Source organism: Neodiprion pinetum, chromosome 2, assembly GCF_021155775.2.
Source record: "Neodiprion pinetum isolate iyNeoPine1 chromosome 2, iyNeoPine1.2, whole genome shotgun sequence".
Lineage (NCBI taxonomy): Eukaryota > Metazoa > Arthropoda > Insecta > Hymenoptera > Diprionidae > Neodiprion > Neodiprion pinetum.
In genome coordinates this window covers 34,881,630-34,906,355 of record NC_060233.1, presented here as the reverse complement: position 1 = coordinate 34,906,355, position 24,726 = coordinate 34,881,630, and the positions used below count along the sequence as shown (strand labels likewise).

Sequence of the window (24,726 nt, the reverse complement as noted above, 5' to 3'; positions counted from 1 at the left end):
GATTCGTGCCCTCGGGACTCGGTGTAGTAGTCTTACACGTACACACCTACCTAAGAGCATACGAGAGTACAGGCAGACTTGAGAGCTGCGATCACGAACCCCCCGGATCGGCGTTTCAACCCTCGCGATTTCGCCCCTCCTATAATCCCTACGTCGTATATGCCTGTGTGTCGTACAGAGTGGTCCAGCACCTCAGTCGACACACCCAGATTTTCCTCCTTCATTTTGAAAATATTAGATTTGTGCAAGGTCGAGATTATCTTCTTATACGCTCTGCGATAATAAAAAAGCTACGACAGATCGCTGAATATGAATCAGCGTAGCGAGTCAAAACGTATCGAGCTTTTCTACAAAGGATAATACGTAGAAAGAATTATTATATCTTAGGTACCTATAAGCTGTATACAGATTTATACTATGGAACAGTTTTGTTGATGATAATTTGTCGTTGCACAAAACTCGAATATCTCAATATTTTTCCCACTCAATTCGGTACCAGTGAAATACAAGTACAAGTGTTTATCATACATCCACGCTCTCGCCGAAAGTTTCTGTTTTACTATTAGCTCCGGGCTGACGATTAGCCTGGGTGCATATTTACATCTTACGCACCGTTCGCAGTAGGTACACACATAGGTACGTACATAGCTCGTGTATAATCATTGATTGCGAAAAGAATAATTCCCCTCAGCAGCTCGTGCTGCACCGCACTTATCGTTAGAAGAAGCTGACGAATCGAGCGACGAGTTTCATCCGGGAAGGTTCGACCGCCGGCAAATGAACACGGCTCGTTTCCGAGTGGGGGTATTTAGGGGCGGCTCAGAGGCGGGGCGAAACGAGCATGATCCGATATTCGAGATTCGGGAACGTCAGTCAGTCTCCACTGGGACGCCGAAGAGGGTAGAGTTTACGTGTCGCCGAGGTCGCCGCGCAGTGAGAGAACATCCTCAGCTTCGTCGCGAGGAAAATAATAAACAAACGAGCGAAAGATAATTAATTAATGCCAGCGGAGTGATAGACCCGCGCACGTGTGTTGGTGAAAACGAGACAAAAGAATAAAAAAAAAAAAGACAGAACAGACAAATAATTATACTCGTTGATCGCCCGGGGCGCGGAGGAGGATAAAATTATCTGCGGAGATAGAAAAAATCAAAAAACACTCGAGCTAGGCTTGCGTCGTTCATCGCGATTGGTGCACCGTGCGATCGGAACGCGCAGATCCACCGAGGATTGGACCAGCACCCCTGATTAAGATGATGCAAATGTCGCTGGCGGGCAGCGAGGCTGGAGCCGTCGGCGGACTGGGGGTCGGGGTCTTGCCCTTCGACGGAATGGGCCTCTACGAACAGCCAAGGCCCAGGTTCGTCTTCAAAATGCCCCGCGTCGTTCCGGACCAGAAGGCCAAGTTCGAGACCGACGAGCTCTTCAGGAGGCTGAGCAGAGAGAGCGAGGTAAGTCGTTGAGGAAAAAATAAAGGAACGTTTCTCGTGTCGGTGATATCGAGAGTCGACGTGTATAGATCTGCGATCCAGTGTTGCAAGGACCACACGCCGCGTTTTGCGCCGATCTTTGTCCGCTGGCGATCAGCTAACAGGTAAACGGCCGGCGTTGGTGTCTCCGAAACTCTCCCAGGAAGGTGACCGAGTCCCGCGGAATTTCTTTATTCCGGAAGTTAAATTCACGCCGCTACGTTTATACACTCCTAATCGAAACCGCATGTCTCATTAAAGATTATACGCAATTTTTGAGTGAGACGCGCGGACAGCGGCTAAATAACGCGGATTTTCCGTGCGATCGATGAATCAGCCTCGCTCAATGTCGTACAATTGTGAATAGTTTTTGTTTCGCGGAATATTAGAAATATTTCGACTCGTTATACGGACCGACCTTGTTCCACGATCAGTCAACGTAGGCTTTCGTGGGTATTTTGGAAGACCATACGCGTCATTGAATTACACGTCTCCGTATAAGGTCGTTTTGTCTTACTTTCACTTTTTGCGGCGTAGATTTGCACATCTCGATTAAAGTTAATTTTTTTTTTAGACATTTGAATTACAATACTTCAAAATCAGGCTTTGGTCTTGAGTTAAGCTTGATTTGCTTCACGTATGTAGTTCACGTGCTACGTTGTATGTTATACGCTGGAAATGGTGTGCACATATTTATATTTTAATCGCGGACGTCATCCAGTTGTACGAGAAGAACTTCGTTTCAAGTCGTAGAAAACAACAACCGCAATGATAAGGACTAAAGCGTAAGCTGTGGAGTTCGTTGGTTTACATATACAAGCGTACTTGTTAACTAGGATGTATATTTTTTAACCTCTCAAAAATACAGAATTATGCAATATAATTAAATTGTGCCGCAGTATTCGAAAATACAGTTTCTACCAATTTGTTCATGGTTAAGTAAATTGCTAAATAGTCTAATAGAGTCTAATGAGATCACGCCGGATCGAATCACATTTTCCACTTGCGATTTCTTACTTGGATTTTCATCAAAATAACCCCGAAAAAGTATAATCGTATTTACGAGGCATTGTAATCCGGTCAAATAACACACTGATAGGACTTTCAATGATAATGTGTACTTAATTACACGAGCCGCTTCGTTGATGTGACAAAAAGAAGATGAAATAAAACGATCTCTTTTTTACCACGATTCCAAAAGATTATCTTATGTACGTGCATCATTGATTTTGGATAGCGAAGATGCGAATACTCCGTAATTCTAAATACAAATTCGTATACTTTAGTTGCAACACTGAACAAGTCAGATAACAAAAAGAGCACTCGATACTTTTCCCCAATTCTATACCTACTGTTGGGTTACTCACGATCAGGCACAACAAGAGTTGAGGATTGCTGGCTGGTCTATAAGGAAGCTGCCAACTTTCTCTCCGAGGTATTCTGAGACCTGAAATTTTCCGAGAATAAGAAACATTGCACAATCAATGTGGACTGTGTCGAAAGCTTGGAGTATAGTTGAGCACCACGGATCACCTGTTAGATTAACTGAAAGTTCACGTATAATAAACAATTTCGAAATTATTATTATTTTTTATTTTAATTTTTGTTTTTTTATTCCAGGTCAGGTACACTTCCTATCATGACAGGCCAAAGGAGGAGCAGCAGGTCCGTTTCCAAACTGGATGTCGCGAGGGACACACAGAGATTGCATTCGCGGCGACAGGAACGAATCTTCAGCTAGTTTTCGCCTCGGCGGCATCCGGATTTTGCGGCGAGCCACGCGAATGCGACTTTGATAAGGAGCACGGAAAGGTGAGAGGGAACAGAAATCTAGCGATACTTCGATTTACGATAATTTTCAGTCTCAACCAGGGCGGTCATAATATGGTAGTAAAATCGATTACCTTCTTTGTTACAAGCATGTAGTTCTGTGGTCGAAACTGATTCGTTTCCTTGCACGTTCGTAGATAAAAGCAGCCACTTGTCCCGTAAAATTACAAGCGGTAGCTGTATATACGTAACGAAATTAAAGGATATATGGGAAACCCCCTTGAATATTGTCATGCCAAAAGCCACCCGTGGCTCGATTGCGAGCTCGTCGGATTAAAACGAAGTCTGAATCAACTCGCTGTGCGTAATGTGCCGAATACCTGGCTATTTAGTTAGTCACACTCTTGATATTTCAGGTAAAAACATTCCCCGTCGCCTATTTTTTCCCCTGACTAAATTCCCACTTGATCCGACGCGGTTTATTACAGTACAGCGAAACTTCCCAGTACCGGACATTTTAGGGACTAAAAATATTGTCCGTTACTGAGAAGTGTCCGCTATTCGATTTTTTATACTTCCCGTTGTAAAAAGGAATCCGTTGCTGGCAGTCGTCCGTTAAGGGAAGTTGCACTCTACCTGCCTTATACGATCGTACCTGCAAGCTTAAAACTTTTCCGATTACTTTTTCGGTTGTTTGAAATCAGTTCCTGCCAGTTTCTAAAACGTTTGCAGACATAAATTAAGTAGGTACACGGTCACCGTTGCGATGGTCCAACGAAGTACCTGCATAGTCGGAGTTTTCGAAACGGTCGTTATTTTATCTTTCAAAACACGTGGAAATTCGTAGCCCCGCAGATTGCGGACTATCTGTTTATTTGTCGGAGAAAATTTGAAGCGGAAGCGAAGGGAATTGTAGGTACCATAACCATTAAGAATTAGGGCCCCGTGTATTCGAGTATTTTCAGGAATTAGGGTCCGCTTTGCGTGGGTGTCGACGAATGTAAAGACTGCACTTGTGTACAGTGTTTAACGACGTTACGAGTCGGTTCATACACACGCTCCCTTACGTCGTATACCTTGGTCATTGTCCGATGTCCGGCAAATTGGTCCTTAGGTGCACCTACGATGAAAACGACCTTCAAACCGCTTCCACTTTATTTTACGGCAATGATTATTCGTTGCATCGAAATCATTTGCGGATGTGTTTTAATCGTGAAATTTTGCGCGGTGAATGATTTTCTGGATCACGTTTTCCAACGTTTGTTTCTTTTCTATTTTCTATTCTATTTTTAACGATTCCGTGCGTACAATTCCAATTTGTCTCGTTCCATGATGCAGGAGAAAAATAACCTCCCGCGGCCATTTTGAATGCGTAATTTATCTTTAGTGATTTTAATTGAAACCAGTAATACCAGTCAGTACTCGTACAGCCGCCATTTCGCGGTGCGACGTCTCGGTAAACATACACCTATAGGTCTTGAAACATTTTCACAAGCGCCTGCGCGCCGCGGAAGATGACAATGAGAGGACGAACGACGCCGACGCCCGACGTCGGGACGCCATCGCGATCAATAACGACGCAGCGCGACGTCATTTTCTGCGCTGATTTTTTCCCTCCTCGAATTGTCCCGCACGGTATATCCGCATCTGTTAGATTAAAATGCCAAAGTACGGGATCAATTTGTAGTAAAAAATGGAAGAGGCTCGAAACTGTACGACGGGTTTCAGCGGCAGGCTGATCCCAGCAGGCGGACACTAGACAGACAATTAGCGTCTCGAAGGGTCCGCTCGAAGTCGTTTCACCTATTTAGCCTAACGCCAGATGCTTTTCTCTGCAGGGCTAACACAGGGCGGCTCGTAAATCTTTCGAGAGTTCTTTCGGCCCTCGGTTCAATTGGCTCTTGCCCCTTGGCTCGCGCGGGACTCGTGCAGATCCTGAAACGGATATGCCGGGCGAAACGTGGCTAGGAAATTGAGAGAACGCAGTTGGGGAAACGATACCTCTAGACTTTGGGTACCGAAGAGGCTTTTCGAAACTCTGTTCCGTGACTCCGTCGGTCGGCGGAGGCTTAAATGCTCTTTTCAGGGTTCAAGAAGCCGCGTTACACGCCTTTTTCAAAATAATTCTTGTTCCTGACCCCTCGACCGAGCATCTAGCTTACCTCGAAGCGACGCAATTCTTTAAAAGGATTCATGGAACACGTAACTCGGGTTTGATTCGTGATTCCGACAGAAAAACGAAACGCGATCAAGCTTGGACAATTTAATTGGAAACGATTTAAACACTGTAATGCTGATGAAACATCTGGCTTATTACGAAGTTATGTTCCCAAGTTTTTCCTACAAATCTTTTAGGAAAAATTGATTGAATCAGGCATTACGCAGCTTATGCATAAAACTTTAAACGAAAGCTATACGAAAACTAAAGTATATAAATTGTACTTTACGGCGACAGGCGATCGTTACGTTCGTTGATATGTGATTTTTTTCAAACTTATACATAAAAACTACGAGGCTCGTATTTTCGTAACTTCAAGATTTTGAGTAGTTGGAAAAGTACGGTATTACCGGACGTACAAGAACCATACCGGAAACGCTGTACTTGAGCTACCGAAACAGCCGCGATAATTTAAAGTGCGTTTCAATTATCCGAAGCACTTCGGACTTGTCCGAAATGAACGTATAGATTGAAGAGTCATTAACGCGCTGCGCAATACGCGATTCACCGAGATATCAGAGAGAACCTGCAGATATACTCTCATACGGGGGAAGGTACAAAAGCATCACGAAAGCAAGAACTGCACAGTGCTCGTAATCAATTATTCCCCGTCGCTCGTGTTTTGTTTTATCTGACAAAGCGGGACACGTGCGGCGCTTTGTTCACCTCTCTGCAGTAGGTAATAATTACGAGAGATCCATGCGCCTGATAAACAGCTCCGGCACCATGCAAGGGCCTTCCTCATACCAGCCTCGTTATACCTTTTCCTCCCTTTTTCCTTCCGTTCTTTTTCTTTCATTTTATTCTCTTTTTTTCTATTAGTATTTCATTCCGTTTCTTTCATGCGCCAGCTACTGCAGCCCTTTCGCTTGAGTTATCTGACCGTTAAAGACCATTAAGATAAACCTGACAACTCTATCTCGGCATTAGGAGACCTTATACCTATACGTCTGTACAGATTAAATACGGTGTATTATAGTCGCAAGCTCGTATATGTGTTCAGACGTTATATACGACTATTTGCGTTTGAATTCGCCTTCCAGCAAGCTTCGATCGAGGAAAAAAAAGAGCAGACTTTACGCGAAACTGCAGGAAAAGAGGGACGCGTCAGGGTTTTTGGCAAAAAAAAATACCCGTGTTAAGTATATTTTTTACAATAAATGTAGCAGGTTTTTTCTGCACACAGTGCAGTTTTGACTGTTTTTGAATTTCAGGAAGTATATTTTAACAAGAAACCTGACGTGCCTCTCTTTTCGTGCAGTTTTTAGTAAAATATGCTCTTTTATTCTCTCCGTGAATATTGCACCTTTGAAGGGATTTTCTAATTACCACGCGGTTTAATTACGGCGCAGTTAATTAATGTCCGTCTCGTAAAGCGAAATCGTGTAAAAGTCGCGAGGTGAGCCGCTGCGAAAGGTTCGCAAGCGTTTGGACGAATCTAACGTCGTGGGCAGAGAAGCATAAAAGTCAGCGGAGCCCGTTTTTCCTTTCTTTATTTGTCTGACAGGTGAGAAATACGCCGAACACAATAGGAATGCAGGTTTCGGGCGCGCCGAGCGTTCGGCAATTTCTTCTACGGCGATCCTTACGACGGTCCATCGAGTCGCCGAGAGTTGTCAGAGCCCAACTTTCACCTTGTACCTAAACTATATTTTGCAGAATCGTATTCTCTCGCACCTTTTACCTGTCGCCTGTCCACCGCTAGATTAACATTTATCTCCCTTCTCTAACAGTAAGCTGTAAATTATAACCTGCTCCTCCGGCATATTAAGCAGTCATTTTCGAAAGGTAATATGCTTACGACGCGTCACCTCGACAATTCGACAAGAGGACTGTGTTATAAATTTCGTAGAAAACGAAGGACCGCGTTAGTTGAGAATATTAGTAATCGCAAGTGTAGCGATCGAGTTTTCGCTCGTGATTATTATTATTCCTCATTGTTTTATAACCCTCGAAACGTTCGGCGGAATAAGAAAGTGTTGTACCTCTGACCGTCACGTCTGGTATAAATTTCTTCAACGTAAAACACAGAACGAAATGAATCGCGTCGCCGTTGTATCTGTCACGCTCAGTGGCTCGGTGTAAATTGTTTGGTGTCAGCTTCCGTTGCTGCGGCTGGTTTTACTGGTCATCGTTCGTGACGAGTTTAGTTTCACCGGCTTCGATAATTAATCGTAGTATTGAACGAGTGAGTGCTCGGTACACCTAATACATCGATACAGCGATCCGATCCGCATTAGATTCGATCAATTCTCTACGAGTTGATTTGTCTTTACTTTTTTTCTGTTTGGATCGAAAATTATATTTTCGCCTTAAATCGAGGGGACTCGGGTCACGTTGGTGAAATAAGTTTAATCGAGCTCCCGTTGTTCGGTGCTTCTTACAAGTAAGCTGTAAGCAATGGTGGTGTTAAAATTGAGTAAAATTTGCTGGTGTCAGATTGACGCCAAATACATTTTACAGAAGATGATATACCGATATTTTTTTCAAATACTTTGAAATCAAGTCTTTTTCCAAGTACTACTAAAGTGGTTGAAAAGTTGTAAACCTATAAAATGATTTCGCGGGTGAGAGAGCCGGAAACTAATATTAACGTCGTACTTTACTAGTCTTGCTAATCCCGTGTTATGACACGAAACGTTGAACGCGTGTCGCCGGTAAGCCGGCTGGTGCGATTAATAGGATTTAAAACAGGGAAAACACGTCGCCGAGGCTCGAGGGTGTGCTTCCCTCTCCTTCTCTCCCTCGGGACACCTGTCACATCCCATGGGGACCCGGGGATTCTGTTTGGAATACTTCTAGCCAAAATATCTCGCCGGAATCTACGAAATTCTCTCGAATCTGAGAAACGGCAAATGTACCTAGATGTAATACCTCTGGTGCAGGCGATGAAAAAAGTACATGCTATATATTTCGAATGTACGGTGTATGCGGATAAACTTGTGTATAGTAGGGTGTTGCAGCAGAAAAATAAGTTTCGATTTTCCACCATGATATACCTGAGTTGATTTTTCATTTTTATACATATTATAAAATTTATTAAGTATCGTGAATAAGTTTTCTTTATTGCTAACATCAATGATCATAATATCAATTTACGTCACAGCCAAGATCCACACTTGTAATATCAAGTCTCCAGTTGGTGTTTGAAAAGTGTATCTGACGATCTTTCATTATTAATGCAATCTCATGAAATATTTATAATTGAATATGAACTTTTAATTTAGGGGAATAAGATTCCCGGATGATATATCGTTGTGTTATGGATCTTTGGATCGAATACAAATGTCGGGAAATAAAGAATAATTGAAGTGCTACAACGTGTTTCTTCAGAAATTCAAAAAAATGCGAGAAAAGGTGAAATATCGACTCAACGAGATCTTTCACACAACGTAGAACGCTCATCTTTTCACAAAATCTGTCTTTTAACCTAAACAAACTTTCAGGGGTTGCCACGGTGGAAAATTGTAAATAAATTTTTTTTTTTTTGAAACACCCCAGTGTACATGAACCTGCAGTTTTTTCTAACTCTACAATGTCAACTTGATCAGGAGTCAAAGTGCCTTATAAATATGAATCCGAATCTCAATTTGGCTCGAATATGACGCAATTCCATCTCGCGACGGATTCGGCACATATATATATATATATATATATATATATATAATATTTATACATGCACATATATATATATATATATATATAATATGTGAAGGAGCGGCGCCGATTAGAGTCTGAGATCTCGTTGCCCGCAGGCCGCGTGATCCAGGTGAGCCGTAAATCATGATTTTGTAAAAATCCGGATCAACCCTCGTTTGACCGTATGTCCCTTCCCCAGGGCTGGTATCGTCCGCTGCCGTCTCTCGTGCCCCGCGACACGTCGTATTCGGTATGTGACAAATACCCCAGCATTGTCCAGACTGGACCGAGGCGCAAACAAACGTCAGATACGCCCACTAAAACAAAAGGCCAGGGAAATAGGTGTCATTTGTATTACGGTGTGCATCGGCCGAGTCCCGAGTCTACCGGTTATTATATTGTATTACGCCCCGTCGCACCCCTTTTCTGCCGAATGCTGCCGCGGCTACGAAGGCAAGGTAGCAACACGGCTAACCCTTTCGTAAAAACGGACCGTGGCCTTTCCATTTTGCTTTTTTTTGTTAGATGCAAATCAGCCGGAGCCAAAGGGTTAGCTTTGAACGGTTTAAGGGCTGTTGTGTACATACCCTGGATGTATAACCGCGTTACATTTCGTAATATGCCTGTGTGCGGCACGTTTCACGGCTCTACCTTCGTTATAGCTGTTACAGTTTTAATAATCGTTCTCATTTATTACAGCCTAATGGGTAACGCCCATGATTTATGGAATCCTCTCGGTGTTTTTTATTTGTCTCTTTGAAATGTCTGCAGATCGTGAGAAGGTTTACAGAACTAAGCACGGAAATGAGGAAAAAAATGGAAATGACAAATTGGGACACCTAATTCAGCATCGTCTTACGATCGTTGTAGTAACGAGTACAGCTGTACCGACAGTGCAAGCAGCTAATGAATAAAATAATTACTTCTGTGAGACTGAAAAATGAGGGACTTTTACTAAGGATAGGTCGAACTTCGTTGTATTCCGTTTGATCTCGGGCGTTATTTTTCGTGTAACATTAAACCAATCAATTTTCTGATAATTATCGGCTGAGAATTTGAGTGGGAAAAGGAATTGCGTCAATTGGCAACATTTTCATTATGAAGTTACGCGTCGTTTATCACCTAATTCGGCTTTGTTCATACGCCGTTCTTGATGCAAGAGATCGTTTCTTTTTTTTTTTTTGTAACATAACGACAATAACACGATAAATCATATTATTGTGTCGCCTTGCGCGTCAGCTTGATCATTGCAGTCGCCTTGCATATATGTGACGGTATTTCCGATAGCTACAGTTCTTCGAACGCGAAGTTAGTACGACTCTCGTTAAAAATTTCGCAGGATTATTCGTAAAATTGAAATTTGATTGTTTTCCCGCAGCTTGTCTTTATTTTTGAACATATCGATGTCGCGCGTGTATTAAGACAGGTATATACGTTCGTTTGCGTAATTTCATTCCGCGAAACTCTTCGTACCTCACATACTTGATCGTTAAATCCAATTTTTGCGTTGTCGACCTTTGCCTACGTGCACAGCAACGATGCTCGATTGTCAGATGTTGCAAAAATTTATCTTGATCAACAGTTTTCAGAAATATAGAGTATCTTTATACAAAATCCGGCACGTAGGTAGGAAGATGTATACATGCCTAAAATTATCATAGAACCTGTTTTTGTTCTCGTTATTATTCTTGAAGTATATTAAACAAGAACAATCGCGTTGCACATTACGAGCAGCATTCATATCGTAAGATTATTAAATTCTCGGAAATTTGTCAATTTCTCGGTGTGTTCAGTTGAACGCATTTACCTACATTCGATTTTTATAAACAAACTTATTCCGAATAAAATTACGACTCTGATACTCATTCATCTATTAATTATCGTTCCGACCTGAAATCGTTTAGTTTTCCTTCTTCTTTGAAATTCTCGCGCATCTGGCCCAGATGACGATGATACGGCTAATATTGCGCAGAGATCATATCCACCCTTAAATTGACTAATATCCCCGGAAGCATTCATCAGTTTCCGGTCCGAATGGGTATATCAGAGGCGAGGTGCGAGGTCAAAGGCTAGGTTGACATTGAAAATTGGCCGAAGAGTGGTCAATCGGAAAGTGGCCTTCCGAAAAACGCCTCCGTGACAATAGCGATTTGGGGAACTGGCCGTGCGGGGAGGAGACGGGCATAGAGTCGAAGTCCGTGAAAAAGCGAGCTAAGGATAGGAGGAGATCCGGGACACGCTGCCGGTGTGTGCTGCATTATACGCGTTGTTGGAAATAAATAATTGTTACAGCTAGCGGACGGTTTAAAAGGCGCCGTTATACAGCTGCGCCGCTCCCACCGTTGGAAATGATTCGAAAAGCAGCGGCGCTCAGGCGTCTATCGACAAAGAAACGCCTTAGCGGGACTCGATTTTAGGCTGTAATTGTACGCGCCGGGGTTACTCCGAGTTACGGGGGAAAATCTGTTCGACGTAAGGAGGGGGGATCATTGTACCTGCGGTATTGAATCAAAATTAAACTGTTCACCTTTTCGCAACCCTTTATCACCGCTTCACGCCGGATGCTGGACGCCTTTCTTTATCCTACACGGCTCCGGAATCACCCGCAGCGATGACTTTGCTCTGTAATAATTCTATTTATCCAAACGACGGTCCGCGTCGATCTGAGCGTACGACGCCGCGAGGTGGAAATTAAAATTAAACGCAAGGTGTGTGCGTTTTTTTAATATCGACCGACCGATGTAAATGCGTTGAAGACGAACGTACGTACACCGACAAAAGCAAAAGTTCGAAAGTAAAGCCGAATCGAAATTGGTTTCTGTTCTTGTATAATTGTGCAAAAATTTCTAATTTCTGCAATCCCTTTGTCACGTGCTTGCAAAATGACGAAAGAGTTGAAAATATTTGGAAATTATGTTCAGCAGCGGAATAGAATTCTCTGGTCTCATTGTCGAGGCTCAAACTTCTCTTCTCTACTGAGTTTCAATCCGACGATCTCTCCGAGTCTGTATCCTCGACAATTTGCAGAACTCGTTTATGGTTCAGCTTGTACACATATACCGTCCGTACGATGTACATATTATAATGGCAAATGTGTACGGTTGTATATTATTTTCTCTTGGAAAACGATTAAGAAAATTGTTTGACCCATACTTTTGTGTTGTACCGTACCTCCTCTATCTCCGTTACCGTATAATGACGATAATGATCTCGCTGCATGAATAAGCGAAGCAAAACAAGATTGCACGTTAACTTGAGAGCTGACAATCATGGAGCTTGAAAAGTGGCTGCGTTTAAACGCGCCGCGATGTACAATCCGAGGAAATTGAATTCCAAACAAGTCCTACTCGGGTTAGTGGGGAGGGGAAATATCACCGACACTATTATATAGGTGCCTACCATCTATATATGTATATATTATACTCGTATACTTATATCAGGGCTCGGCACGACTCTGATTACCGCAACTCGCACCGCAAGCCTCAAGATTAATTACTGTACCTACGTATACATGTGTATATAATACTTGCTGCAAGGACACTTTTTCAAATCTTTCGAGAACTTTCTTCGTGTAGAAGAGAAAACTCCACCGAGTGTAATCGCAGCTGTGATTAAACGTCGAAGGATTTTATTAAAACACGGAAATTGACAGTTTTGAAAAAGACTTACAATCAGACATTCGCTGTGCAATAAATAATTATTGCCACGCGGTCGGAAGTTTTAGCCGAACTCCATGATTTAAATCGGTTGATCGTGAGTCGTTTCACAGAGATTTAATTGAAGTTATAAAAATAAAAAAATTGCCGAAAATAGTTTGTTTCTTTTTTGCGACGCCAAAACTAAAAGACACCTCTTGCACTTCGGTAACGGTATTTTTCAATCTCTCTGTGTAGGTTCACATTCGATCTCGGTTGATAATGAACGGTGTCTGCGTGAGATGGCGAGGCTGGATCGACCTGGAGCGTCTGGATGGATTGGGATGCCTGGAGCTGGACGAGGAATTGGCAGCCGAGGAAGACAGGATCCTTCGGGAGCAAATCGACAGCTACAACCAGAGACTGCGGGAGCTTGACGAGAAGCGAATCTACCGCGGCGCGATCAGTCAGGCTTCCCACTTGAACCACCATCACCACCATGGACACCATGGGCACCACGTGCCCGGTGCCGGCGCTCCCAGCGTCGGGCCGCATCTCGCCCATCGCCAGGACTCCGAGATGGAGGTTAGGCTTCGGACCTACGCATAGATTAAACCTTGTTTCGCGAGACTTTCAACCCTCGCAATATCCTGTGACGTGCAGCCCTCCGTGCAGACTGATTAATATTGTGTACCTAACGCGAGTTAACGTTGCGCGATCAATCGTCGCGATATTTCTCTCCCTCTTTCTCCTTCCCTCTCTATTTCCTTCTCTCTCCCTATCTCTTTGCCTCACCGTTTTCACTTGTACTTTTCTGTCTTTTATAACCAGGGCTATGAGATTTTCTATACGCAAAAATACCGCGTACACGCCCGGAGGTTCATTTTTTAACCGACAAGGAAAGTTTTTATGTATAGTTATTGTTTTCTTTGATATTGACAAAAGTAATGTGGCGAAAATTTTGAGGATGAAAAAATTATTCACGGGGTCGTTTTGAAGTGTTGAATTATATGCGAGAATTATTCTTTTTACGCTAAGGACAATTCGAAAATCTGTATCCTTTCCCGAAAGTATGACGAAGATTAATTAGAAAGATAAATTAGTTGACAGTTTTTATTATATACATTATAAAGATAATCTTTCAAAACGTCTTTGCTTTTACCTGTCTTGCAATATTTTTCAATATATCTGTTATACCGTAGGTAAATATATAGAATAAACGATAGTTTAAATTCAGGGCAAGTGAAAATAGCTACATGATAATTCTTGAGTATGTGTGCTTTTTGTACAATTATACCTATAATAGTTGCAACTGAATTATGATTATTATATCCGTGATGTATAAATGACAGAATAATATCGCCCGAATCACACAACGAAGACCATATTATACAAAGATAGAGGTTATAGGTTTTCCATATACTCATTTGTTATAGGTGCATGTGCCGCAGTCTATGTTTGCATTACTATTATTATTATTATTATTATTATTATTATTATTATTATTATTACCATCATCACCATCATCATCGTATGCGCACATATAATTACGACATGACGCGTGTTATTCTTCGAAAGAATTGCGATCGATTCAAAATTCGTATATTTCACCGAAATAAAAACGTAAGCGTAATAATAAATGTAATGAAATTCATGGAACCGTTTAACACAGTGTCACGCATCGTGACTCGTGGACATAATATGTTACGCGTTAGGTGTGACACAGTCGAATCGCGAACGGAATTCTCGTCGTCCGGATCCATGCGTCATGCTAGGAATTTCTAGACATTCGATTATAAGAGTGAGTCAGCAGACTCACGATCAGTGCGGCTCCTTGAGAAGAGTTCGCGTTGATACTTCGGCATGTATGTTTTCTTTTCTTTTTTTTTTTTTTTCTCTTTTCCCACTTTTTTTTCTCTCTCAGTTACACATATAGTAATTTTGTTGTATGTACATATTTGTAAAGAGTTTATTAACTAAATATAATTTTTACCAATAATTATTTACACGTTTTTCACATTATTCTTCTTAAATATTAATTAAAGATGGACGGTCGATTCTGGTTTATTAATTGACCCGCAGTATTAATTTATCGACCTTTGTGTGAAATTTTTTTATAAACCTTGCACATTTACCATAATAACACATTACCTCGTATTCGCGTGGAACAACCTTCGACCTTCATTCCATCATAATCGAATTCATTCGGCATGTTTAACGTATGATGAATTTCGAGAAGTAAAAGTTATTATTCATTTAATTCCGTACTTTACAGCTGTACGGTGTTACGTTGCTAGTTCCGCGTAAAACTTAATGATACTAATTTCGGCGCACGCTTACCATACAAACATTTCGCGGATCTCGAGAGCATAATTGCTAGCATGGCTTTTTAAACTCGCGATGTTACGAAACCCATCGTATCTTTCATTTAGCTTTTAATTTGCATATTTTATTTGTGACAAAAAGAAAAAACAAAGCAAACAAATCTTTCCTTAGTCTTTTACAATTACGAATCTATTAATATTATAAACGCTGCTGAAAATATTGAAAATTTATTTCCTCGTTAAATTTTTTTTCATTCTTTCAGTTTAGTTTGAATCTTTATAATTACTTGCTCTTTTCAGTATTTTTTCATTTTTTTTTTTTCTTTTCTTTTTCTGTTCAAGATTATTAATTTTAGTGTCGTTTTCTTAATTTTTTTGTTATATTCAATAGCTTAAACTCTGCCAACAGCTCATAAAAAATTTTATATCGATATACGTACTATACGCCACTGTTGTAGATACTGTTACACATTTTCCCGCAACTCGCAATGTGACAAGAAAAACATGAGAAGCAAGAATGTGTGGAAAAATCCGGAAAAGGAATAAAAATTGGTGCGAGAGTTGGAAATTTGAAAATTGCTCAAATTGAATAATTCATAATTGCGGTTTAATACGGGAATATATACGTCTTAGATGGGTGAATTATAATCACTCCGTGTTGAAAATGAACTGCAATAATTCCAGTATGGATGCGTATCAGATCCCAGACGGGACAGCATTCGCATACAGAACAGCAGTCGAACGTCAAAAACGGGGGCATTGAATTCATGAGCTGTAGTGACGTGTTATTCAAGGAATAGAAGGATTGGTTTTATTGTAGAAACACGAGCTTCGAATGTGAAACGTGTAATTATGAACAAACAGAGAGAAGGACAGCAAACCTCCAGCGCATGCAGATTTCTGTTCTTCGATTTGTAATTTTTTTTTTTTCGCCGTGAATTATTCAATGTCCACACGAACTTTTTCGTCGGAAAAACGATCGGTATTCTTTATTACACTGAGTTGGCCTTGTGTCTGGGAAATTATTCTTATTGTACTGAAAATCGTCTTATTGTAACCGAAATATTGCACTCGGAATATTTTCCCAACAAGTTCCAATTTTTTAAATCACCTGGAACGAACGTTGACAATAAAATTACTCCCCGTACAAGTAGAGGTTCACAAATTCCCTCTTATTGTTTTAAACGATCCGACGAGATGAATTCAAATCCCCTAAATTGAGACTGATGCGCGTTCTCGTCGGCTTAAGACCCGACCGTAGGGCAAATCTCTGTTTGCGGAGCTCAGTTAGATCGTGTTGTATATCCATGTTTCAGGCCTCACGTGTAGATATCTTTTAACAGTGCTGCAAAAGTATAAATGGAAATATTTTAATCGATCAATACACGGATGATCCGATTGATCCGATGGATTTGGTGTTCCGAACGTACGAATAACAATTCTGGCATCAAGACTCATCGCCGTGTTTGAGCAATGAGGCCACATGATACTCTATCATTTTTACATGAACGTCTCATTTATTTTTACCGGGTACGATCATTGATAATTCTTATACAAGTTGGAATCTTGAAAATCGAAATTAGACAAGTTTTACATTACATTGAAAAATTTGATAAATCATATTTTCTTGGGCATAGACTAGATTTATCGAAATAAGTATCAATCGAATGAATACATAAAATATTATACATATAGTTAGACTAATTTGTGGGGTGCTCAGTGTACCATTTGTGCAACACTAAGCGAAACTTCTTGTGGTGAGATTTATATTATTGCTCTCGTTAGTTTCCTTGTAGCTTCGCCGAATCAACAAGTTGCCAATTCATGTTGTAACCATCAGGTTTTAAAAGTTGACAGGATTTTTTTCGCGAGTGAGTATTGGAAGTAAATCAATAGTTAAAGAGCGAGTCTATCCTCAACAACAGTAAAAATTGCTCGGCAAAGTTAATCAATCAGCTTTTCCTCAACGCATCGTGACGTTAATGTTTAACTGATCTTCGAATTTTCATCATTCATCATTCATTTCGATGATATTTAGTCTCATGATGAACGTGAACTTCGGATTAGCTAATATCAAAAACCCATGCGATAATCAAAGGGCGTTCCATGCTTATCAAACTTCCTTTCAAAGTCTGACAATCGATCACTTGACCGTTGAAATGGTTTGAAAATTGTAATGAGCAGATAAGACGAGAGATTATTTAAGATAACGTGGAAGATAACGTGGGCTCATTTTACACAAACGCTCACGGGTTACCACGCCTCTGATTCCAAATCGGATAAACTGCCGAATCTTGAACTGAGAAAAAAAAAACAACATTTAAGAGACAAACGAATGTTCGTGTAAATTGTAATAAAGGAGATCTCACGAATTATTGTAAATAGCAACCGTATAACTGTGCGAGAAAAATGATCCAATTCAGCGTTGCAGTCATGGTGAAATCAGGTATAATACATTAAATGTACACTGATCCTAAAAACATGACAATTCATGAACCTATTTTTTAATTCGAAAATTAATGACCTGAAGAACTAAGAAACAAAAGTAGACATTTGAATTAATGTTGAATATTACTAGCAACCTAGACTCCTAGGTCGACCAAGGCTCGTTTCCCCGCGTTTTTCTTGTCGATAAAAGTCGTAATCTGATATTCAGGCAGTTTGGAATTCTTATAAGAAGCCCTATAAGAGACCGAAGTCTTCCTGCGACGGCTTGGCAGCCGCGCCTTTTCCTTCTCGTTCTCCTTCTCCGTCGCCTTTTCCTTTTGTCGAGGCAGAATAATATCCTCCTACGGATTCTGAACTGGAGAACTATAAATTTCAGAGACTAGCGGATAAAAATTATTGCATGAGGAATAAATTATCGACGTATGATTAACAGCTTTTTGATACGGATCAGGAAGTATATCAAACATAGTATAGTTTCTTCAAAAATGACCCTTGTCAAGCTGGTATTTTCTCACATTATGCTGGCCGAGACGTGGTTCTCGTTATCGCGTCGCCGACACTTTTGAACTTCCGCTATGGTCAGATAATATACTATCGAAACTTCCAACGTAAAAAAAAACAATGATACATATACACAAACGCGGTTAGAGAAATAACTAGGCACACTTTTACACCGAGCATCGTGAGCGTTACTCAAGGAGTATAAAAAAAAAAAAAAATCATTCTCCAAACCGGAAAGCCACATTCATTTTCATTCGAACAAAATAAATACGGTGCTGAATCTAATACGTGAATCTTTATTCTCAACGGTTTCAATTTAACCATTCATGTTAAATTGCTAAAAACAATTTTGGAAAAAGCCACGAACAGACATACGAGGTAGGGAAAGGCTCTCCGGGCACAAGGGCTCGCCTGTGTAAGTTTTTCCGTAAATAAACAATCGAATTAACACGTCTGCCCGACCCCTGAACGGGCGGCACATAGGAGGCACTTGAACTTATTGATACGTAATTGCCTTTCAAATATTCGCGCCCTCCCGGCATCGCCGGGTCTCTAATAGAAGGGGGACCCCCGCGTCCTCTCGCCAAGGCTCCTCGCGTTGTATCGCTTTGTAGAAACAGTATTGTCGCCTGGCAGGGTGAGCGTGTGTCTGAATTGGCCACCCGCCGAGCCCTGTAGGCACTCGTCACATCTGCCTTCGATTTATTCTCAATAATAATTGATGACTTTTCATCCCCTGCGCGGCGTCGCGGACGCGCATTCCGGAAAAAGAGGAAGGCGAACAAAAAAGAACAATGGGGAGTGTAGCTTAACGGAGTAGGTATGGTAGGTACCTACCGATTTTTCAAGTAGGGACTCCAAGTTATAACCGAAATGATGCCGAACTCACGGGTTTCCTTTACATTGTACGGTATACATTATACGTACAATAAACATTTTCAAAGCTCACGATGGCCGGTAGGTCGAGGCCTGTTTACATATTTCGGCAAATACTTTTCAAAAGGATTCGTACTGCAGGCGGATACAGAGGGGTGGGTAAGTATCCCTTTTTCTGTTTCTTTGACCATTTTAAAGAAGGGATTTTTATTCCTACACGCGATCTGCTTACAGCCGAAGACTTTCAAGACGTCTATCGCTGCAGCAGCTATATAAAGTTGCTCGGAGATAGAGTGTCGTTGAACACTTGTCGAGCTTCGGTTGGTTATACGCGTCACGAAATGCGACAGATAAAGAGACCGAGGAACCGTTGAATGTCGAAATTCGACTGCGTCATCCAACACTCTCGAGCACGCTTTCCGGGTATACCGAAAATAATTCACTCGTTCCACGGAAAATCGATGCACCTAAAACGAATTCTGCGACTGTAAACAGATAGCGAGAACAAAATTCTTTCGGCCCGCGCCGCGATTGGAATCTCGGAGATTTTCCGTCGCGATTGGGCCTTTGCCCCGAAGCCTCCCTATCGCAGGCATTAAAACGATCTTCTCCGTTCTCTAAAAATCTGCGACACAAGTCAAGAACCTAAAGCCCATCAGGCACACTCGAGTCGCGTCGTAAAAAGATGCCGACGCATTGCTCGCTGCAGGGAAGAAAGAACCTAAGAAGAGGGGAAAAAAAAAAACAATCGTTAAGCATCTTCGCTTGCGCTATAAGGTACGGCAAAGAAAGGGGCTGATGTTCTTCCCGGATACTCTGTTATACACACCGTGTATTACAGCATCCGCCGTCGAAGACACTCTCCCGTCAAAGGGAGTTACTATTGCAGGATTACCGGCTTTGCTTGCTTCCACGTACCTTCGCTGTCTGTTGCCTCGATCGCCGAAAGGGAGGAAAGGTGCTGAGGAGAGGCGAGGGGTCAGGCTGGACGGATGGGAACCTGCAAGCCGAAAAGAATCTTGTCACACGGCGCCTCTTCCCCTGTAAGCCGGTAATGATACGTCGCAGGTTGAGGATTACCGGGGACATTTTTCGATCTACGTAGCCGGATATCGAAAAAGAATGAATAATTGAATAAACACGGAGGTGAATAGGAGCACCGAACAATTTACCCCGCAGTCGTGTCGTTTATTTACAAATTAGGCTCTCGAAAATTGTGCCTACTTTTTTTTAAATGCTCAACCATTGAATCTCCGTGAGCTAAATTTTTGAAACTGCGCTGTTCAGGAACCTTCTACATTACGGGGTTCAACTGACGAATTCTGCTTTGATTGATGTTGCAGCTGAGAATGGGAATGCAACACCAGCATCAGCAACAGCAGCAGCAACAAGCAGCCGCAGCTAGGTGTCACACGGGTCCTTCGCAGCGTCATCCAGGCCTTCAGCCAAATCTGCAAGTACGAAGTTTCCAGTTTTACAAACATTAAAGTAAAGTGCCGTTGCTTTTAATATCGCAAAATCTGGTAGCGCATCGCTAGGGTTTCTCTGCGATAGCGTTACTATTTCCCTAGAAATCCTCGAAACATCGGATATGAATTTTTTGGAATTCCTTTTTACTCTTCTATTGGTACAGAGGCATGAACAAGGGATACTTTGATAAAATTTCAAAGATTTCGTCGGCGTTGTATGTAAATTCTGCAATGATTTTCTCCTGCAGAATTTCACGAGATTTCATCACTTTATTGAAGCTGCACGGATTCCGTGGTATTTCAGTGAAATCGGTTGACCCCTTGCAGTTCATCGATCTTTATTTATTTAAACTTAATATCGATATAAGTATAATTAGCCTTCTCCACTTAAGTAATTTAATAAATTATTAAAATTGTTTACTTTTCATCCGTGTATAAAGTTGTTGTACTTTTATTTTCTTTGGGAATTTTTTCCCGCATCTCTGACGTATCTACATTAATATGCTTGTCTGTTTATACGTAACTCTGGAAATATTATACCGTCATTTTGCAAAGGCAGTGACGTGTCCTTACGGTAAGCTGCAGTCACGGTAAACTCTTTTTGTCCGATATTCCGTCTCGTCAGTCAAGTTTGGATAAGTCACACAGCGATTGCTCGTTTCGCGAAGTCAATTGAAGCATGACGTAATGTTTTACATATGCGATACGTCTGCATATGTGCGGGTCGCTACACGCGCACAATATTTTCGCACGTCTGAGTGCACAGCAAATCAACGTATCCCATTGTAGACGTAGGATCTGTAGTGCACCCATGTACCTACAGCATGCACATATATGTATATACGTGCGTGCCGGCAAGTCTGAGTACTAGGGTCGTGTATTGCACTGGCGCACAACATTGTGTGCCAACAAGCTAAGTTCGTTTCACAGATGACCGCCTCGGTTGAATGCAGCCTCCGCTGCCAGCATCCCGCGAGAATATTACATACGCTGAAATTTATATATCGACTCGTGACGTTTATACAGAGGAAGTATAAACACGCGTAATAGTTTTGGGGGCCGGTTGAAGTCTACTTGAATAAATAGGGCATCAGGTACAAATGCAGTTTGTATGATAAAATTGTTTGTACAAGATTGTTCGAAAGTTCTTCGCAAGGTACAAAAGAAAGATTCATTCGATATATTCGTACGAAAATTTTCTCTTACAATCGAAGATGCAGCCATAAATTACGTTTTAATCGAGATAGAATGAGAAACTTACGTGTCGTCGTTAGCTGGAAGAAAAACGTTCGAAAGAAGTTGGTATCCAAATTTTTATTCCGAGCGCCGATTACCGTAACAGCATAACGAGCCCTCCTTAATATAGCATCGGCAAGTTATAAATTATTGTGATCCGTTTTGGCCCACCTGCCCGTTGCAATTAATCAAGGAAATTATTTAAACGAATTCGACCCAATTAGGTAATAAATAGTCGACCACCCACCCACTCCATAAGCAGGACGAGAGTCTGGGCCACGGCACACGGTTCGACTTGCAATTAGTTTTGAAATGAAACAGGGCCCGTCGGGCTTAGGGCTCGACAGGGGAGTGAATTAATAAAACAACCCCTGGACGACGCGAGGCTCGGTCGGTGCGGCCTGATATGGGAACATATATATATATATATGAGGCCGACCGAAGTATAGCTAGCACGTATGTATATACTGCGCCGCTACGCAGATGTGCATCAAAGTTGAGGCCGTCCCAGCTTTTATTTTATTGCCAAGGGTTTTTCTAATACCGAATCCAAGTTTGCATATCGTGGTTTTCGTGCATTGGCATAGGAAACCTGAGGGCAAGTGGTGTGCCGACTTCGAGATAATGAAAATACTTTCACAATTGTTCTCAATCCAGCTCTAATAATGCAAAGTTATTCCAATGATTCTGCAGTTCTTTTCTCATAACGTGAGTTAGGCGATTTCAGAAAACGTCGAAAAACATTACAATTTGTGACCTTATCTACAACCTGAAATTTGTTTCTTTCGCAGTTGTTTGGAAAATTTACACGTCGTTGTTTCGATGTATTTTTACAACGATAATTGCCGTCCCGCGGGCGGGAAAAGTTGCGGAAAAATTATTTGGCGCTGGTTAGAACAGGGTCCATATATCACGATTTTATTCGATACGCGCAAGCCGTTCTTGATAGTCAAATTCTTTGTAGAGTGAAAATTGTAATTTTATTAGCGAACATTGTAACACCTGACCTGCGTCTAATGGAGCATGCAAAATCTAGGCATATTCAAACCTATTGTCAGTCCTGTCGCGCACCCTTTACTCTCCCTCCTTGATATATGGCCAGTATAGTGTACGTACATGTATGGGGTGATCTGCATAAAGTAATACATGTACATATCTGTGTCGTGTATATCTGTAGGTACCGCAGGAGTAGATTACACTAGTTTTTAAGCACATCATTTGGGCCAAATTACAAATTATAGTCGAATACCTACGCATGTGATGAGAAGAAAAAAAATGCGTGACGATTTGGAAGTGAAAATTATTCATCGTCTCCGCTTTACTTTATTTTTCCATACATACCTACACAAAATCAGAATCCGATAGAAATAATGACACACTTATGCATAAATTCTTGTCGTTTTTTTCTTTTACACATATTGCGGATGATAGCTGGATCTTCACAGGTTCTCACAATATCTTCACAGATTTTCGGCCGAGGACGGTATAACGTCCCAAGTGTTAGAGGCACCACGTTTATGAGGTAGCTTAACAGGCGCTTCGTGTCTGACAGTGTTAATAGTTCTCGCTTAAAGCGACACGAAAGAGAACATGTGCATGTTTATCTCGATTTATAGCAGTGCGAGCTGTAGTCGAAATTGAACGCAGTAGTGTTTTACATTTAACGGGGGCGTTGCTGGCGACCATATACAGCTACACGTGCATATACATATATTCAAGTACATGAACATTTTTTTCACCCCAAGTAGCAAGTTGAAACAAAACTCGAGTCGGTGAATATTAACTGCATATCACAGTGAGGGTAATTTTTTATTTTTTCTTTTAAATCCTTTTAATTTTTGTTTGTTGTTCAATTATACAACTACGCTCTAAATTTAAAATGCGAATTGGATGTGAAAACATTTTTTTTCCACCGGTAATTTCAGTAGTTTGCTGGCAGCACATACAGAATTGAATCTCATTCCAGTTCTCACACCTTAAAGAATTATCACTTCCTCATTAAAGATATCCAGATGCATATTTTTTACACACGATGCGCATATTTTCTTGTTCTTCTTCTTCCTCCTCATTTTTTTGCGTTCGTAGTACTTTGTGTCCTTTATGCCATTTTGGCTACGGTCATTTGTCATCCTTGGATCTTCTTCACCTGCCTCTTTATGATATGTATGTATGAGAGAATGCATGGCGTTCTTTACGCGTAGCCAAAAAAACGGTTAACATAATATCTTACCACGTATGCGACTTTTATGCTCAAATCAGATGCCAATTTACTTTTTTTCTGCTTTTTTTTTACAGGCGAGAAAGCTGAAGAATGACTTGAGTCACGGTCACCACAACTAGGATGGTTCGGCTTTGGTTTATCGGTTCTTAACATCCTTCAATTTTTTTTACGTCATTCTATTGCAAACGCATTCGGCGAAAATGCGAATGCGCGATATCTTCGAATCATTTTTTACCTGTATATTGTTATATTTACATGTTACGTCTAGCCGTAGATACATGTTTAAGAAAGTGTATTATCTTGTCATAGGGACCTTGTGTCGTAACTGTTGTATAAGTAACAATAATGAGAATATTATTAACAACAATAATAAAAATATTTATAACAATATTAAATTTAGAATAATATCATAACTAATAAACGGCCACAAACCTGAGAGACTTTCTGGAATTGTATTATTTTTTTTACAATTTTCTCTCTTCAACGCCCAACTCAAACTTTTGTAAATGAAAAAAAAAGTTTATTTATTCAGTCAATTCAGCTTCCCAGTTGCGACTTTGTATAGAACAGATTCGAAGTGAGAAAAGACCAACTGATAATCACGGTGACGAACTTTCACATAAACTATGTGACACAACGAGCGTAACGATTCCGCAACATATAGCCTAAATAATTGAGATACTTGCGTATGTGCAGGTAATGGGAGGGTGCGTTGGTTAAATGATGTCCCCGTTTTCAGATCGCTGATTCTATTGTCGAAACAAAAACTTCCGAATCACTGAACGACGTAACCCTTTTGGTTGACAGTTCCCCTGCTTGGTGGGGCGGGATCACCCAGGTGGTAAGGAAATAAACGTCACCAGCGAAGGTAGGTACGGGTTGAATTTCTCAATTGATTTAACTGACAAAGCGTGAAGCGA

General features: G+C 41.2%; 1 protein-coding gene across 3 annotated transcripts; it reads left to right on the top strand.

The window, feature by feature from the left end:
• Window positions 1-814: 814 nt before the first annotated feature.
• LOC124212496 (protein big brother) lies at window positions 815-24,234 on the top strand. Of its 3 annotated transcripts, XM_046612589.2 has the most exons (5): window positions 815-1,451; window positions 3,090-3,281; window positions 12,990-13,316; window positions 20,224-20,337; window positions 23,881-24,234. In XM_046612589.2, exons 1-5 carry the CDS (start codon window positions 1,254-1,256, stop codon window positions 23,923-23,925), a joined length of 876 nt encoding a protein of 291 aa, XP_046468545.1. In that variant the 5' UTR covers window positions 815-1,253; the 3' UTR covers window positions 23,926-24,234. The 3 variants fall into 3 exon arrangements, with proteins under 3 accessions (XP_046468545.1, XP_046468546.1, XP_046468547.1); XM_046612590.2 differs by lacking the exon at window positions 20,224-20,337 and having other exon boundaries at window positions 822-1,451; XM_046612591.2 differs by lacking the exons at window positions 20,224-20,337; window positions 23,881-24,234 and having other exon boundaries at window positions 851-1,451; window positions 12,990-17,451.
• Window positions 24,235-24,726: the final 492 nt, after the last annotated feature.